The sequence below is a fragment of the Ambystoma mexicanum genome, chromosome 10 (assembly GCF_040938575.1).
Source record: "Ambystoma mexicanum isolate Mex_15411 chromosome 10, UKY_AmexF1_1, whole genome shotgun sequence".
NCBI lineage: Eukaryota > Metazoa > Chordata > Amphibia > Caudata > Ambystomatidae > Ambystoma > Ambystoma mexicanum.
Window position 1 is genome coordinate 1,101,427,335 of NC_090932.1, and position 18,266 is coordinate 1,101,445,600.

Here is an 18,266-nt window from a genome sequence, read left to right on the forward strand (position 1 = left end):
TTATTTTAATGCATGGCAGCCTTTTGTGCACTACACTGCTCAAAATGCCTTGTCATGGTTTATCTCTGTCGTTTTGCTTAACTGTCGTATTGGCGACTTCCTCCTGGGAAGTGGTTGGACATGCTGATACATGGTTGTCTTTTCATAGCCCAGGAATTGGCCTTTGTGTGCATGAAACTGGTATTGTGATGGTTAACGAGTTGCGGACAGCCTGGTACACCTCTCACAACTTGTATGCGGTCATGACTGCACATGAGCTAGCTGGCTGTCCAGGTTTGGACCCCTTCCCAGAGTTTGAATGTTGTACGTCCACTGATATGTTGTATGGGGTTCTGCATCCCAGGATTTTGTTTTATCAGGAGAGTATCTGGAGCCGTTCCTTTATTGACCACTGGCACCAAGAATCCAGAGCACAAGAGGCTACAAAGGACGTTGGAAGACTGCTCCTAGGACAACCATTGCCCATGCCATCTACCACAAGGTGGAACTCTATACTTCTATTGCTGCGGGCATTGGGGAACCTTCCATGGTGCATCCCTACCTTTTAACTGGTGGGCCTAACCAGAGTCGTACATTGCAACGGCTGTGTCCCTGGTGCTCCAAAGAGATTGACATTTGACATCCAAAGGGGGGGACGACTACTACTACGGCTTCATGCAATTTGTGCAACCTGGTGCTTGAAATTTGCAGTGCATTTTCAGTGTGACCCCTGGACATCGCTGCTCTGGCACATTCTGCCAAAAGGAGTCTTGCTGGTGCCTGAGTTCCTTTGTTGTGCGTCTTTATGCCTGCAGACCCTGTACGGTTGTCACCTCAATTGTTCATCTGGATGGACATTTTCCGATTTGGCTGTGGCAGAATTCTTCGTTGCTGAATTGACCGTGGTCAATTCGGCCATGCAGCCAATTTTGCAGCAGCCAAGCATTTAAGACCCCACAGCCCCAATGCATCACCCGCCCAGTGTCAAGAGTTGGGGCAGTCAATAACTGGTTATCTATTCAAGGAGATACAAAGAACGTGAGAAGCGAGGCAAGCTCTTGTTAAGGTGCGACAGAGACACTGAGTGCCAAGTTTTATTTATTTAATATCATTCAATGCAAAGAAGGAGCTAAAACAGTCTCCTGCCACATGGGGTAGATGGAAATAGAACATGGGCAAGCAGCACAGAGACTTGAAGATAAGCATGTGCTCGCATTCCCTTCTGTTCAGGAGAAATGATACTTTGCAAGGCCAAGTTCAAAGACCATTCAAATGGCAGAAGGCATGAGTGTTGATGATGGGCTAATTGGGTGGGGGGGGAGCATGGTCAAGTCCTCCCGCCAGCACCTGGGGTAACAGCTCGTGTGCTGCTAGCAGGTCAAATATTCCAGAAGAGTAAAAGCGTGCCAACCAATTATAGAGGGCCATGCATTGAATAGCCCTATAGTTTGAAAGCCAATGGTGTGTTGTGTATCTAACACATATTGACGATGACTTGCACAAGGGGTGGGCAGTTGTCCACCGGACTATAGAGACCCAATCACAATCTCCTACAGAAAGTATACTTGGATGTTCCCCGTAGACCAACCACAATCCTAAATACCTTTTCTTAGTTTGCTACGTAGTATAACCTCACATATGACCGAGTTTCTACTATAGAAGTGTTATTTTTTTTAATGTGATGTTTTGAGATAATGCTGTGATACGTCCATTGAACTCCCCGTTTTAGACGAGTGAGAATAAAACTGATTACTTTTTCCAATTTCCTGAGTCGGTCTTAGTATTGGTGTTAGAGTTATTCTGCATCCCCATCCATCTAACGACACGCAACCTCATTTAAAAGGCCTAACGGTTCACTACCAAACATGGGGCGGAGGGGGACACCCCTGCAACCCTAGCTCCCCATCTTTGGTAGTGATTACTGAATTTGATTGTTTCGAATCGATCAAATGGTACTGGCCGAATTCGGCCAGATACAATCCATTCGAAACAATCAAATTGGGGAATACCGTTCATCTCACAAGCAGAAGTTATTCTTCCTGCTGAATCCCGCTTGGATCTTCGGAACCGTTCGGTCTCTGACTGAGACCATAACCTCCATCACGGCACCCAATTCACAAAGTTGTCAAAGAACACACTGCATCACTGACCACCCCCCCACCCCCCCCCCGGATCACTAACTCTGGAATGATGATGCAGCAGTCCCCAACCGCTCTGACTTAACAAGGGTTGTCACTTCTGATCTGGGTATAGGGGCTGGGTTGCATACGCGTTTTGAAGTCCCCCTGATTTAACATTAACTAACAGTGGGTGTACATTCTAACTATGCTGCTATCTTTGCCTTGCATTTTGTGGGGAAACCTGGGTATAGGATTTCTGTCTGTGGTTCCGATAGGCCTCTAGAATAGGTAGCTGTCACCTTATTACAGGGGAAACCTACTTTTGGTGTATAATGAAAAGTGCAACCGACTAAAGCACTACCTAATGTATTGAGCTAATTGCTTCCTACGGGAGACATTTTTAAATAAAAAAACGATCTCAGTAGCCGATACATGGTTTCTTAGATTGCACACATGTTCTTCGGTAAGGATTGAACTTCAGTTTTAGTAATGCTGGACTAGTGCTGTCTTATAGTTGTAGAAGGCTTGTGATAACTTGTGCGAACATCTTTTCCCCCAACTTATCTCATTGCAACAGTATTTACCAGCAACTGGATCCATGCTAAAGTGTTGTGCATGTCCCAATTGGATGACCATCTTGGTATATATTTATTTGCATGTGGGTAAACAAACCTTTGCAAAGATAAGACTAAACATTTTTTTTAAAACTTGATTACATTACAATTCAGTACAATTCATATTAAATATTAAAACACAAAAATAATCAGATATTACATAAGTATAAAAAACTTTTTTCTTTTCACACAAACAAGTTCGAAAAAATTGATATAGCCAATGATCACTCAACTATTTAAAATCTTAGCCCAAGCCCACTGTGTTGACAATTACATCTGGGAGAAAGAACTGAAAAATCTTAAGACGGATTTCAACCAAAGCCAAATATTCTAACAGAAGATGGCGACTTGTTTCAATATGTAGAGAGCAGTACCTAAATACCTGCAAAGAGCGCTTAATACCTTGTCTTCGACCCATGACTTCCCTAGTAGGAATTGCGTTCACTATGATACCCCAATGCGACTCTCTTCCTAATCCAATCAAGTTCAGAAACAATTTTCACATGCACCACTACTAGTTCAGATCATATTTGGTCAATAGTTTTGTGCACCCTTGAAACCGTTCTGTCAAAACTCTAGAGGAGTTACAAAATAACACTGCAGCCGCTTCTAATCAACCCGTTCTTGGAAGGAAACCAAGCGTACCTCATATCTGATAACCGGCATCCCCTTTGGAAGGGGGAGTAACCTTTTCCACGCCTTGACTCAACCCGATTCCAGTCAAGTCATGAAACCATAATTTCATGGGATTTAATCCTAGGAGAACCTGCTAAACCTCCTATCAAACACTAAAGTTTCAGAGGTGTTCAATCTATTTTTTGTAATCATTCAATCAGTCGTTATGTTTCGATCTCTTTGAACTAATGTCGATCCCTAAATATTTAAAGGTTTGGACAACTTATTCCTTTGCTGAGGACCACTTAAACTTAGGCTTGTTCTTTTTCCCCAAAATTTAGCACTAGAATTTCTTTTTTTAACATGCAATTGCAAATCCAGTGCTGCAAAGTATTTGTTAGTCGCTGTTAATGCCCTTTGAAGGCCAATGGATGTCGGATCAAATAAAACTATATCGTCTGCATATGGCGGGTAATTTAGTGGCAGGTTCCATAGCCTTGGGGGACAATTTGTAATTCGTTTAAAGTTCTCTCCCATGTCACAGATATACAAATTGTGTAGGAATGGAGCCAGCACACAGCCCACAGGGGCTATCCACCCACCTTGTGTAATTTCTTTTTTGGCCAAAGCGCACCCTTACCTTGGTGTCTGTATGTAACGCAATCAGAATGTCTACCAAGGCCATCTGGTATTCAATCTCCCTTCATTTTTCCCACAGGCGTCACTGGTTTACTCGGTCAAATGCCTGTGAGCTGTCCAAAACACAATAGAGCACCCTTTTTTCCTGCTTTTTCAGGAGATTAATTATAAAGCAGTTATGCAGTGTGTTCAATCCCGGTCAAAAACCAGATTGAAATATATCAATAACATTATTCCTGTTTGCCCACACCTGCAGTTGGTCCAAAATAATAGCCCCAAAGATTTTACTGGAAGCATGAAGGAGGGAGTTGGAGCGATAGTTTGATGGAATGGCCCTGTCTACCTTCTCGTAGATTACAACCATGTTGGCTTTCTTCCAGGAAGATGACACAGTTTTGGTCTTCACAATTTTACGAAATAGGATGTACAAAAGAGCTGACCAAAGGTTCGGGTTCAAGTTAAATGTGGCGTTTGCCAAACCGTCTGGACCCAGAGCATTTGAAGCTTTACTTTTCTTAATGGCCGCCCTTCTCACGCGCACATCAATTTTAACCTCTTGTGACCAGTTACTATTAAGAGCAGATGCCCTCCACCCCCTCGTTTGCACGATAAAGAGTTGAGAGATGTCTCCCACATGCGAAGAACAGACTGGCTTTGCAGTGACCTTTGATGTAATGGTTCTTTAATCGATCTCCAAAAGAAAGCCGAATTTTTACGAATAATAGAGTTGAGCAATGCTTCTGCATCATTAATATAAAGCAAAAACCGGTGACCAGTTACCAAATTTCTGTAGTCGGAGAGACATTGTCTTAGTTGTCTCAACGCTTTAGGTTCTTTTTTATTTTTAATCTTTTTTAAAAAAAATTTTCAGCCAACCGGGTCAGTTCTTTTTTGCTTTCTCACCTCCACCCCCATTTGGATGGTATAAGCTACCCAAGCCCCTTTGAATTGCCCTATCGTAAGTGGCTGGGTTAGAGAGATCACTTTCTTCATTAGAGCCCACGTAAAAAGTGCAATCATTGAAACTATGATGGTGTGGGCTTCCAAACTAATGCGCGATTCCTTAGGTTTGCCTCTACCGCCTCTCAGCAATCTGTCCTTTGATGATCAATACTCTGCATTATGGTCAAAACGAGCATGTGATGATCACTAGATTTAACGGTTTCACTTTTAAATGATCATATTTCCAAAATGGGGATTTAGATAAAAATACATAATCTAGAGAGGCCGTTTACCCAAGTAAATTCAGGGTAAGGGTTGTATTCCCTTAGATTTCCATTGGCTAGGATTAGGTCCCAGCTTTTCAATTCTGCTCTTATTTTCCTCCCTCTTTTCCTAGCCATTAAGTGAAAGGTAGCCCAACTTATTGGGGTACCCCCTAATGACGCTCACACCAGATTAATAATTCACACCTCTAGGAAATTAAGGCCAAGAGTCATTTTGCAAGGATAACAAACTTTAATCTGTACAAAAATGAGGATGGGGGGGGGGGCAAGAGGACTCTGCGCCCCCCCCAAACAAAATGTTATCCCTCTTCTGTGGCTGGCTCCTCCAGACTGATGCCAAGCGGGTGCCTTATATACTGTTCAACGTGGTCACTGGATTATGGCTTAGCTCATCCAAACCTGTTATTCCCATACAAGGTATGCTGCAGTCTCCCTTCTTGCATGGCCAGGTTACAAACTACTTGGCGTACTGCTGCCTCTGCAGGAATGCATTGTAGCTCCTGTTTAGCATTATTTTCTATATCATAAACATTTATATATAAAGACACCTTCGCCATACTCTGAACACTTCACTCAATATTCTCATATATTTATCTGGTCCAGTAATTCTCCTCAAAAACCTTGTTTCCATAGTACTCTAAAAGATTCAATGCACGACAGTCTCCATTGGCTTTTGATGGACAGGGAACAGCTACTGAGTTACCTCGAGCTCTCTGCCAGAGCTAGCCGAAACCAGGCAATGCCTGTAGTCTTATTTTTAGCACAGGCTGCATTCACCATGCTTTGAGAAAAGCCAACTACAGTTTAACAGTTTTACAAATGGATTCAGCTAAATAGTTATTTTCACCTTATATTTAAATATTTTTTTTTAGTGTCTGGCCACGCCTGTGTGTGATTATTTTTGCATGGAAAAAAGCTTTTAGTGCTTACAGAAGTCTTGCCTAATTGTAAAGCACTTGAGGGGTGCAGGAAGGCTCTAGCTCCCCCTAAACATAGGCATGCCCCAAGCCTATTCATTTCATACCATTTGGCATCCGAACATTAACTATTGAAGTTGCACAATATAATCAACTCAGCATCTTCTTTTTCTAAGACATTTACCACAAGAACAGAGAGCGCTTTCAGAAATGTGTTGATCTCCACAGATTTCTGATTAAAGTACACATTACAGACATAGCAGCAAAATCTAGACCTAGTTCCACAATCACCCTCCACCCTTACTACTTGGATATCCCTCCTGTGTGTTTCAATGTTAAACATCTTTAGGCCAATACCATTTTACAAAGCACACAGGAGACCCCCCCCCCCCCCACTGGGTGACCCAATGCTCCCTGAGTAGCATCCACAGTTGGAACCACATAGCCTTCCATTATTGGACATGCCCTTGGCCATGACTCCTGCAAGCATAAGGAAGAACATTGAGGTATGGAAGAAAAATCTGTTTTTAAAAATGTCATTTGCAGTTCCACGAGGCCAACCAAGGGTGTGCCATCATCTTAGAATTGTGTAGGTTGCCCCCTCTGTGCAAAGCAGTCAGAACCGTGGACCAGTCATACGCCACTGATGGTCTCGTTGGATATTCCTCAATTATTCTTTTGCCTAGATCTTGCATATATATATAACTACAGAAAGTGGGTTTGAAGAAACCAGGTCTTGAATAAGCAAGGAAGCATGGGTGGACATTGCAAAATAACTTTCATTTAAAAATATATATTTTTTTTTAACAAAGGCTTTGGATCTATTAGTCTGCAACACATTGTACCCCAAAGTTAAGAAAGACTCTAGCTCTGACAAAACAAGTGCCCTGATTATTCGTGAAGAGAAATTAGCTTTGCCAGATTCAGCCTGCCTTCACTGGAAATTGAACCAACGCTATATCACCAGAAGAAACCGGTCTCAAACTTCATATTTCCAAAAACAATGCTAACATTTGTGGCCGATTTTTAGTGGAAGTGAATCCCTTTTTGGAAACACCTTCATTAAGATCAGTGAATACTCCTCTGGTATAGTTACTCCGCTCCTGGCTCTTTGATTTCTGCTTTCAAGATGATTTGTCTTTGTCTCTGGCGAACTGCAGGCATACATCGCCCTCTTTCTTTTGCTCCGTTGCAGGTAGAGTTGCCAATGTCTGGATACTTCAATTGCTCAAGTGATTGATCCTGTGGTTGTACTGAGGCCCTCAGCCCACTTGGCACTGACAGAGGTTCCTCCCGATTTAAATCAACCTTGTTAGCCAAACACAATCTTTGGCTTCCCTCCTCTAATGTAGGAAAGGGAGACTGCCATTGATCTTTTTGATCACTTTGTCGTTTTTCCAAGTGATCATTATAATTAATGGTGCACCAAGGCATCCGGTTTCCACATGTTGCACGTAGAAATCCTTACGCTTGGATGGTGGATCTTTGTTTGCGGGACAACGGAACATGTCGTTAATGGCAGCTTGGGACAAAGACCACTCTATTGTTATGTCGATGCCAGTAGTTGTACCCGATTTTGCAATCTGCTATGGCCTTCGGCAAGGTTGCTATCGGGCAGCTGCATCTTCACCGGAGATCGAGTCAGAGCATTCACTAAAGCAGTATAATAATAATAATTCTCCACAGAGGCCAGGCTTAAGTCTGCTGGTTTTCCCACACTCTCCATCTCAGAATACAATGACATAATACTTTGATTTAAGATACCACCTGAATTTACGGATGGCTTTACAAATGTATATATGGGGCCCTTTTGGCCTTCCGATAAACTCCTCTCCAGCTTGTTTAATTTCTTCTTGGCCTTTCTTGGAGAGATTGAGGATTCCTTGCAGGGCAGCTTTTTCGCCTTTTGGTTTTCCAAACTCCCTCAACACCTCAATTGTAGGAGATGGACTTTATGTCCGCCACAGGTTCCTCAAAAAGCTGCTAGACCCACTTCGCCCTTGTTTTGAGTTCTTTTGGTTTTGTTTTTGACCTTTCCCAACATGTTTCCTTTGCCACTCTATTTGTTGCCATTTCGGCTATCAGGCGCTGCACAACGTGGTTAGTTACATTCTCGTTTGGTTTTTGGGGATGGGCGCCAATGTGCGCACTGAGTTCGCCATTTGCGAGAGGGTAAAGGTCAGAGCATGGAGGGCAGAACCTCTTATATTCTAGTGTGCATGTTAGTAAAAGAATCCTCTTCCTGTGACATATCCTGCAGGGAAAGATCCAGCGGTGAGGCTATTTGCTTATGGCCCAGGGGCTCAGATGTAAATAGCGACAGGGATAGAGAGGTTTTCACCAATCGCTAATTGAGACCCTGGAGAAACTGAAATTTACAGCGCTTCTAGATTTGTTACTATTTGATTAGACGGAGCACCTTTCGGAGAGACCACATCTTGAGCAGTCTCTAAGAAATCTGCATTGTTTGTTTGTATTTATGCAGGATAGCTGTAATAGCGATGTGTCCGTCAATAGTGAAGTAGGTGTAGAGGGAGGATTCATTTGAGGTGCCGTAGCCAACTGCCCAACTATCCCGCTTTTGGGTTCCAGGTTTGCACTTTGATGATATTTAGCCCCGCTCCGTAGAGGATGGATGCTCATTTGCACCAAACGGAGCGATGTAGCTGACAGTTTAAAAAGAACCAAGAGAATGTAAGCAGTTTCATCAAGAGGCCTTGGTGTGTGAATTAACTTGCCAAAACTGCAGTAAAAAGATCAAGATGAAGCAACAAAGGACGAACTTGCAGTTCTGCCTAGCAGCCGCCGCCAACTTTTGCCACGGGCCCACTGAGCCCCCGCGGCCCACTGCAGACCACTTTGACCACTTCCGTGTTGTGTGCTTTCTATAAAAAAGTAGTAGTAATTACTTGAGTTACTCACCCGCGGTGTCTAGCTCCTGCCCGCTTTGCCACTCGGGTAATGTATCGCACTGACCGCCTCTATACAACTCAATAGAAGCTGCAGCAGCAAAGCAACAGCAAATTCACTCGCTACGCTGTAGGCTGTGGTTTTGAACTCTAGGGCCGCCTCAAAAATGATAGAGCCTGCAGAAAGACTCTGCTTTGCTGCAAAGCGTGTAGAATCCTGCCATGGTAAATACACTTGCAGCACTCTGCTTGTATGTATATTTCTTATGTACATTATTCTATCTTGATGCATCTGTGTTAAATAACTTTATTTTTGTACATGTATGTGGACATGCTAATGCTTTACAAACTCTTCTGTATGTTAGCTGTAAGTTAGTCAAAAGCCAGCGATCTCCTTAGTCTTACGTTTCAGCCTCCTCATCTTCAAGTGAGTTTTTGGTTACACTTTGGTAAACCTTTCCAGGTCTACTTCTCCAAACCCTACTCCAGTATTGGTCTTGAAAAACCTCATTCCTGATCTGTCACTATGTGAGTGTTAGGAGGGTCCTTGGGTGCTCAGGTTGGCTGTCGGTCAGAACTTGTAGTACAATTATGTGCCACATCAGTGCTTTGATTGCATCTTGATATTTTGGATACCAGCTCCTGTTGCGATGTGCTGAGCGAGAAAAGCGTGATGCTCCCAGGCACCTGCTCTGACCTTGCAGATGGGTCATGAATGTTTGAGGACCTGCGTTTGACTTCCAGGAGCAAGGGTTAATTGAACCTTAATGGCATGTTCTTAGCTTCTGAAGTCAAGAAGGGGGTGGATTGGTTGTAAGGTGAGTGGGAATGTGAGCTTCTGTGTGAAATCGCTGCTGTTTTTGAAGCAAAGCACTGAGGCACTAGGATAAAATATTTGTTCTGTTTGATGCAGTAGAGGACAAGAACTGGGATATGTTTTTGGGATAGCGGAGGGACCCCTTAACCTTTTAACATTCTCTCCTTCTCTGCTTGCTTTTTAGGGCTCTCTTCACCTATGAGGGGAACAGCAATGACCTGCGCTTGGCTGGCACTGGAGGTAGGTTTGTGGCAGAGCGCAAAGTGAATAGGGGTTAAGAGTGTGCCAGAGAGTGAGAAAATGGTACTCACATGCGTTTGTTTGTTTGATACCAGCTCCGGTTTGGGGATGGGGGGGTGGGGATATCTGCAGAGGAACAGTGGTGGTTGGGGGTGGAGGAGGTGCACACTTAGTCAGGCTAAGGCACAGCAAATGTATAAGCAGAGGCAAGGCAGCATTCTCAGAACAGCAAAAACACCTTTGTACAGGGACACCACGCACACACAATTGATTAATCCGGTATTCAAATGCATGTTAATATATCGATGATCAAGTGTCATGTTTAATGGATCCCACACAAACATTCCAGACTCTGCTTCTCTAATGTATATTATACAAATAATTTTATTATTCCGATGCACGGTGTGCCCAAGTTACAGCAGGCCCTGACCTTGATCATTGCTTAAGTTCCCAATGGTGAAAGAATCGTGGCCTTTGCACAGAATTTAAGCTTTTTATTTGCATCATGTGTACAGGTGTGTCAGGAAAATTCTCTCTGAACCTGTTCATGGTCCTGCTGCGACTAAGCAACATGGTAATTTTCAAGTGCACCTGGATCTTCTTGTGGTAAAAGAGTGCATCCTTTCAAAATTTTGATGGTCACAAAATCACGGGGGAGCTGCCACATATAAACCTTAGCTGATTTGTTCTTGGGCTTTCCTGCGGGTGTGAATTCCTTCCATCCATCCATCCACTCAACCAGTCATATCTGTGTGGTTTTTGCAGCAGACCATGTTCTCCAATGAAGGCATTAACTATGGCTGTATATTGTGACATCCGTGTCCCGCTGCTTCCCCTCCTCTCCCCTCACCTCCCCTCATTCACAGCAACAAAGGATGGCTGTTGGATTTGGGTTTTGGCACAGACAAATAGCAGACTATGCTCTGCTAAAGATATACATATACTGTAGAGGGCCACCAACCAGTCTTGCTTTTTCTTTGGTTGCTAGCAACATTGTCATTTGTGGCAGGGCATGGAGGCATCTATTTGTATTTTCTGAAGTCCCTGCCTTTGGTAGGACTTACAAAAGCCAACCATGGGTTAGCAAGGTTATTTACAACTCCAGTTAAGCACAGCCTTAAGCAGCGTTGACCAAGTAGCAAGGCTGAACTAAGGATGTGGGTGGCACTGTTGTGTAGCACAGTTAACACTTAGCAGAAATGATCCACACAGGCATGTTATAAAAATAGCACTATGTATCACAATGGTACACTATGGCACACTTTAAATATTTCAAAGTAAAAATACTTAAGTACATGTATACAACTTGGGTAACCCATTGCGTTACACACTACTTTAGAATCACAAGCAGATATTCATCCAATAATTGCGTCCACCAAAGTGGGGAGAACAAATTTTCAACACCAGTCAAATCTGCGTAAAAAAATAAGGTACCCAGCACCATATATACTAAAACGTCAGAAGTCCAACCCTAGCCTTTACTAAGTTGCTGGTAATCTTTTAGGTGTCACAAAAGGTTCCAGAGGAAAGCGATGAGTAGTGCAGGAGTGCCTACTCGGCTAGTGCATGAAAAGTAATGACGTTGGTGCAGAGCAAGATATATCGGGTGAAATAGGCACTTAAGAGCCCTGGATTTTGCAAAAGTAAGCTGGACTTTGTGCCCAATGCAAAGTCATCGGAGAGGGGACGGTCCAAGAGATGTGATCTCAACCCACCGAAACCCTAGAAAGCCAAGAACAGTCCCAAGAGATAGTAAATCACTGTTGAATATGTGCTTTATCATCATCATTGTTCCCATGTAGGATCATCTGGTTGTGGGTTTAAGAATGATCACTGCTGGTCCTCTCTAGATTCCTGTGAAGACTTTGGACTGTAGGCGTTACCCTCAAATTCAGTCCCATGAATAAGCAACCCTCTCAGATCTTCATGGATGCACATCTTGTATTGATCCTGGACAGAGTCAGGAGGAAAACTGCAGCAGGACTTTGGTCTTCCTGCAAGCTTGTCTCCTGGTGGAGGATAGCAAAACAGATTTTCAGCATCCCAGCAGAGCCTTGAGTATATCCACAAAGAGTTCCATCTGTTTGAGCCAGAAAGGGGTTCTTCTCTCATCTAGCAAAGTAGGCAGGTGAAAGGAAGCGCCCCCAATTCAGCACGATCCTCCCCGCAATGAGAGACAATAAGGGACTCTCCCGTAGTGGGAATAAGACCAAGACAGAGTGCGGGTGAGCGTAAGTGGGAGTTTATCCAAGGATAAGGCATGCAAAGAACTCTGCAACCTACGAGAGCGCTCTGTCTGACAATAGCAAAGACAGGCGTATTTCTAATACAAAAAACGTCATCAACACCTAAACACTATAGGGGGCACAAGTTAATTGGGATTGGGTGGCGTTGACTAACTATAGGTGTTGCTGCAGCGGGGTTGGTCCTGGCGTGACGACGTCACTGGTCAGCCTCGTGGGTTGGGTTGGGCCTGGCAGGCTGGCTTGAGGTCATCTGCGCGGTGTTGATGTGCTGGGGCAGCCTGTGACAATGACGAATACCTTTCCTGTCTCATTTGCCCTAGGCCATGCACACTGTAGTTATTCAGAAAATGACATTTAAGTTCATTAATAAATCGCTTCAACAGCTTATCTTATAAAATAAACACAACACATGAGGAATGCACCTCGTGAGAGGTCTGGTGGTTGTCGGTTGGGGTGAGATTTACCTGTGTCCTATTGACCGGTATTTTGGGTCGCGGGACGGGGCTCTGGGGCCTGGGCCGAGTGATACATGTCTGTCTGCTGCGTTAGAAGTTATTATATAGATGGGTCTCTGTGTCTTGTCCCAATGATGGGGGTCGTCCTTGCGCGGGGTCAGGATTCTTGGGGGGTTCGTGGGATTTATGAGAGGGTGCTGGTAGATCAGTGGGTTCAACCGTGGGTTTATTACCGTGCTGTAAATAACACAGGTGGCGGGCTGTGGCCTTGGTTGCGGTGCCGGGGCCTCTGACTCTCTGAAGTAACGCCAGCTTGGTTGGGGGAGGTGAGGGAGCACGGCACGAGTCTTAGCTTTTTTATCTGGCAGGCTTGGTGGGGTGGGAGAGGGACTGGCCTTGCATATATCCACAGAGGTATTTTCCTCGTGCGTTGCTGATCAGTGAATGCAGAAGTTCTATACTGTTCTGCCTTATTTTGACGTTATTTAGACACACATATATATTTCAATTTCGTTACACATTTCTTTAATACAGTCGGTTCCAGTACCTTTTCATTACCTAACATTATATTCACTACATTGTGCGCGTATTGTATGTACATTAGACGTTATACGAGGGATATCTAGGTTATGGCCTACAGAGATTGATGCTCGCCGCTTTGGGTGATTCAAAAACATATATGAGTTCAAGTTTCTACATACTATTGAAAAACACTTTTACAAAATAGAGGTTACACGTTTAGTCAACATCTTTCTCCGTGGTTATAGCAGCATTAGTCCAGACCTGGAGGGATATCATATAACGTTACATTTTTATGGTTTATTCACATTTTAAACAGAGGTAGTTCATTAATACCAATACTTGAATTATTTTCCACCTTCTTCAGATAGTGATGCTTCAGTTTTTTCCCCGTTACCCCGGCCTTGCGGTCCGGGTCATACGGGGTGCAATATCACATTGTTACTAATATAATGTTGCCGTGTTGGCATCTCGGGTTTAGCTCATCTCCGACTTTCTCATGGGAACGCGCTTGCAGCGGATCTGCCAGGGCTGCTGAGGCGGCAGAGATGCATGAAAGGCCCTCCAAAGGTGGGGGCCTCGTTACAGTGTGCTGAACTCACACCATGTTTGCTATGCAAGATGGCGTCTAGGCCTAACTTAATTTTTGGTAACTGCAAAGGCAGGGTGCGTGTGGGCAATGTCGTCGGCGGGTGAACCCTCCTCCACCTGGGCCCGGGTGGCATGAGGGTGCGCCCACCGAGCCATGGTCCTCACCTGGGGAGGGAGCTGTAGGTGAGGAGGGCCTCGTGGCCATTCCTCCCCTACATTTCCCCCCTTTCGTTACTTAAAGTAACGAATTTCTTTAGCTCTTCTAATCTTCTACATTCTTGTTCCTCTAACACTGCACCATCCCATGCAGGGGTTCCTTTTATAGGCATCCATGCTCTGCACACCCCCCTTAAGCTCTCACCTCTCCTAGCATACTCGTCTGGTGTACATGTTAAATATATACAGTCGCCAGTTTCTTCCAGATCTACCCAGACCTCCTCATACCATTCCAGTTCTACGTCTCGTGGTTCTTTGATAGTGGTGTGCCATAGTTTATCTACTATGTACTTATCACGGCACATAGGCACTAACTGGTACCTGGGGGTGTTATCTGCTCCTGTCTGCACATGTACTTCTTGTGTTGCTTTAATTGTACCACCGGAGTTGCCCATTGTCACCATCATCATTGCACCGTTAGGAACTGCGTTAGCACAACATCGGAGGCCCACCTGGCACAGGCAGAACATCACAAGGATGATCACCACTATTGGTATCAGGAACTTCATTGTCACTCCAAGCCATGAGGGAACCCAAGAGAAGATATTGTCGAACCACGAGCTATCCTCAGCTCCACCTTCAATTTTCATCTTCTCGCCCAGGTTATGTACTGCTTCAATAACGTGGGACAGGGACCCATTTTCTGCGTCTTCGGAAGGTACGAACGTGCAGCACGCACTTCCTATTTTTCGGCAAACACCTCCATCGATTGCTGTTAACAGGTCTAGAACATACCTGTTCTGCATAGTCATTAATCGCAGAGCTCGTAGTTCCACCTTTATTATGTTAAACCCTTCTTCAGTGTCATTGGCCAACTGGATCAGTTCCCACCGTGTGATCTGGAGCCATTTTGCATTTGCTCTTGCTTGGACACTTGATACTAGCGAAGCAAAGAATGTTTCCACGGAGCTGAACAGGCGATACTTGTCTGGGATCTGTGCCAATAAATCAGATGATGCTTGTGATATGTAATTCGAGGCTCGCTTGTTCCTTGAGAGCTCTTCTCCTTTCCCTCCGGAGGACAGGACATAAAGGTGCGCTTGTGTAGTTGGAGACGCTGCATTCTGGTTCAAGCCTCCGTTCATCATGTTACTTCTGTCAATATGGCTTTCGGGAATCACCATTAGTGTTGAATGCAAAGTGGCCATTGAGCAGCTACCACTCCATGATTGGGGAAGGTGCAGGTACGCCTTGTTTCCGCATACCCAGTAGGTGTCCATTAGTGCTGCTGTTCCTTTTTTCATATCTGGGATGGTGAGAGTTTTGTTACAGTTCTTGTTCGTTCCTATTGCCATTTTTCCTTCTCCCTTGAAACATAGTTCGTTTTGTATTTCACTTTGTAGCCTGAAGGGTTTCTCCATCGCTGTTACCCATGTTAATTTAGGGATGTGTTCTTTCCATATTGGCAAGCACGTTCTTTCCATCCACCGCAGCTTTTCCGGTTGGACACCCTTCAGTGCTTCTGCCTTGCACAGCACTTCTTCGTCTTTCCATTTGTTTTCGGAAAACAGTGTCCCTTGTATTGCAAAGAAAGGTTCTTTAAGGCAGATCACTCCAGACGCTTGCGAATAGCACGTTTTGTTGTTCTGTAACATTCTGAAAGAGACATCGTGTGCTTGGAAAGTATTCTTTATTCTACACAGCGTGAGATGAAGGAGACATTGGGCATCCACAATGGGCAATTCTCGTGGCAGCAATACTTTAGGTGTGCCTGATGCATGGGGGATGAGTGAGCAGACATAACAGCTCTCATTGGTTGTTTGTTTGGCTGTTGTGCTCATGTCTGCATACCATTTATTTGCTTGGTGAGGGTGTCGTGGGTCTTCCATTTTGTCTAACCCTAGCCCATAATACTCATCATACCCTTTTCCACCAGTCTCTCTCCTCCGCCTACTTTTCTCCCTTCTTCTGTACCTTCTCGTTATAGGAGGTGAAGAACCCGGCCCCCCTTCCTCCCTCCCATCCCCCTTTTCTAATTCTTCATATAGGGACTTGTGTTCTGTCATCATAATCACTTTTCCATCCTCCTTAATAAACAAGAGATCGTTGTTTGAAATTGGGGCGGGAGGGATCGTGTGGTTGTTGTATGTTCCAGGTTGGGACATTGTGTCATTATCTACATTTTTGGTTCTCCATTGTGAGAGGACAGCAGTGGGTGGTGTAGTATAGTATCCCCACACAAAGTGTGATCCGTCCCAGATCAAGAAATCACCTTCTTTGATACCTACAGTCGGAATTGTTTTCGTTCCAGGAGCAAGGGTGGTGTTGTTCCCCCCTCCCCCCTCGTTCATCTCGGTAGAGATGAACGCTATAATCCAATGTAACACCAGACAAAACATTGAGATGAAGAACACGATAGCACATATTGATAACCCACATTCAAATGAATATGTTAATCTAGCCACTAACATTTCTCTAAATCTAACATATCTATTAGTTGCAGGCTGCCCATTCGATGCCATGATAAATCCTGTTTGAGACACAAAAGTTCATTAAATACAAACATGTAAGCATTTCCACGTTGTAACGTTTCGGTGATAAAATATAGGGTTGGGTGAGGGAGGGGGTTTGTTGACAGACAAGGTAGCTTTCAGTCATCATTATTCGTACCTTACTATATATATATATAAATAATAATAAAAAAAACATGACATTTTAAAAACAACAATAATAAAAAACATCTTAAAGAGCACAGGAGGGGAAAAAAGAACCCCACGCAAAACTTTCAAAAATTGTAAAAAAAAGAAAATATACATATACATGTGTACGTGTTTTAGTCCAGGACATTTGTTGCGCGCTAATTGTGTTCACTGTTCATTTCATGAAGCACACAAAATTCCAATCATTCATTCCGCACAACTTCATCGTCCGCTGTTGCCTGTGCCTCATCCTGCACCTCACTCTCCGCAGCGCTGTAAGCTTTACGTACATCTGTCAAATGCACCCAATATCGCAGGCCCTTAACCTTTACTGCTGTAGGCGTGCAAAACACTACCTCATAGGGGCCATGGAAGCGTGGTGCGTTCCACCTCCGCACAAAACTTCTAACATATATAAGGTCACCAGGCATTAGCTGTAGTGGTTTTTCAGGCAGCCTGTTTGGTTCAGTCGCGTTCCCCTCCTCTCTTGTCGAGGGGGGGGCTAGTTGCTTTGCAATTACGCGCGCTGCCCGTGTCAGTTTTCGCAGGTATTCTGTGAACTCCTCCCCCAATATAGCTGCGCTTCTGTGTGCATCAGAGCGTTCACGGAGAGGCGAATGCGCTGTGTGCATTCTTCTTCCCGTGACGATCTCGTGCGGGGACAAATGGTGATCCTTACTGGGCTGGTTTCGTAGTTCAAACAAGGCCAAAGGCAGGCAGTACATCCAAGTCTTTTTAAGGGAAAAACAAAGTTTTGATAATCTGCTTTTTAACAGGCCATTTATCTTTTCCACGACGCCATTACTTTGAGGATGATAAATCGAACATAATTTGTGCTTTATACCCAATAATGTAGTCACTTCTTTAAATAATTCATTAACAAAATGCGTCCCGTTATCTGAGCGAATAACGTCGCAAATTCCCCAGCGCGGAAACACTTCCCGCACTAGGAACTTCGCGGCGCCCTTCGCGTCAGGGCGGGCACATGGGCCTGCCTCCACCCACCTCGAAAATGGACATACAACCACAATCATGTATCGAGCCCCGTTACACCTTTCTCCCATGTCTACATAATCAATGTGGAGCTCTCTGAACGGGCCACTTGGTTTTGGTATCGTACCCCTTAGTGTACGCAATGTCATACCTGAGTTGTAAATTTGACATGTCGTGCATTCTAGAGCTAACCTTGTGACGTGTTCCTGGAGGCAAGGTGCAAACCAATCTTCTTGTATTTCTGCCATTATGTGTTTCTTTGTGTTGTGTGCGGGAAAGTGTAGTTGTTGAAATGCTATTTCTAGCAGCGTAATTGGCATTACCACTTTTCCTGAACTCTCTTGTCGCCACAATAAATCAGTCGGTGATTTGCTGCATCCTCTCTTAGTCCACAGCAATTTTTCCTCTGCACTAGCTCCCTCTTGCAGCTCTATTATCTCCTGTGTGGACATCATGTTGTATCCTGTGGGGACCTCTTGGCTTGCTGTGTGGTGCAACATGTACTCTCCTATTTCACCTTTTTGTAAATAT

The 18,266-nt window shown here is 44.3% G+C and overlaps 1 protein-coding gene across 8 annotated transcripts in view; it reads left to right on the top strand.

Moving 5' to 3' along the window:
• DBNL (drebrin like) overlaps positions 1 to 18,266 on the top strand; it is a 374,852-nt gene that overhangs the window by 61,666 nt on the left and 294,920 nt on the right. For all 8 annotated transcript variants that reach the window (XM_069618943.1, XM_069618942.1, XM_069618946.1 and 5 more), the window contains exon 2: positions 10,021 to 10,076. In XM_069618943.1, coding sequence (XP_069475044.1) covers positions 10,021 to 10,076 — 56 coding nt within the window. The remainder of the gene's footprint in view (positions 1 to 10,020; positions 10,077 to 18,266) is intronic.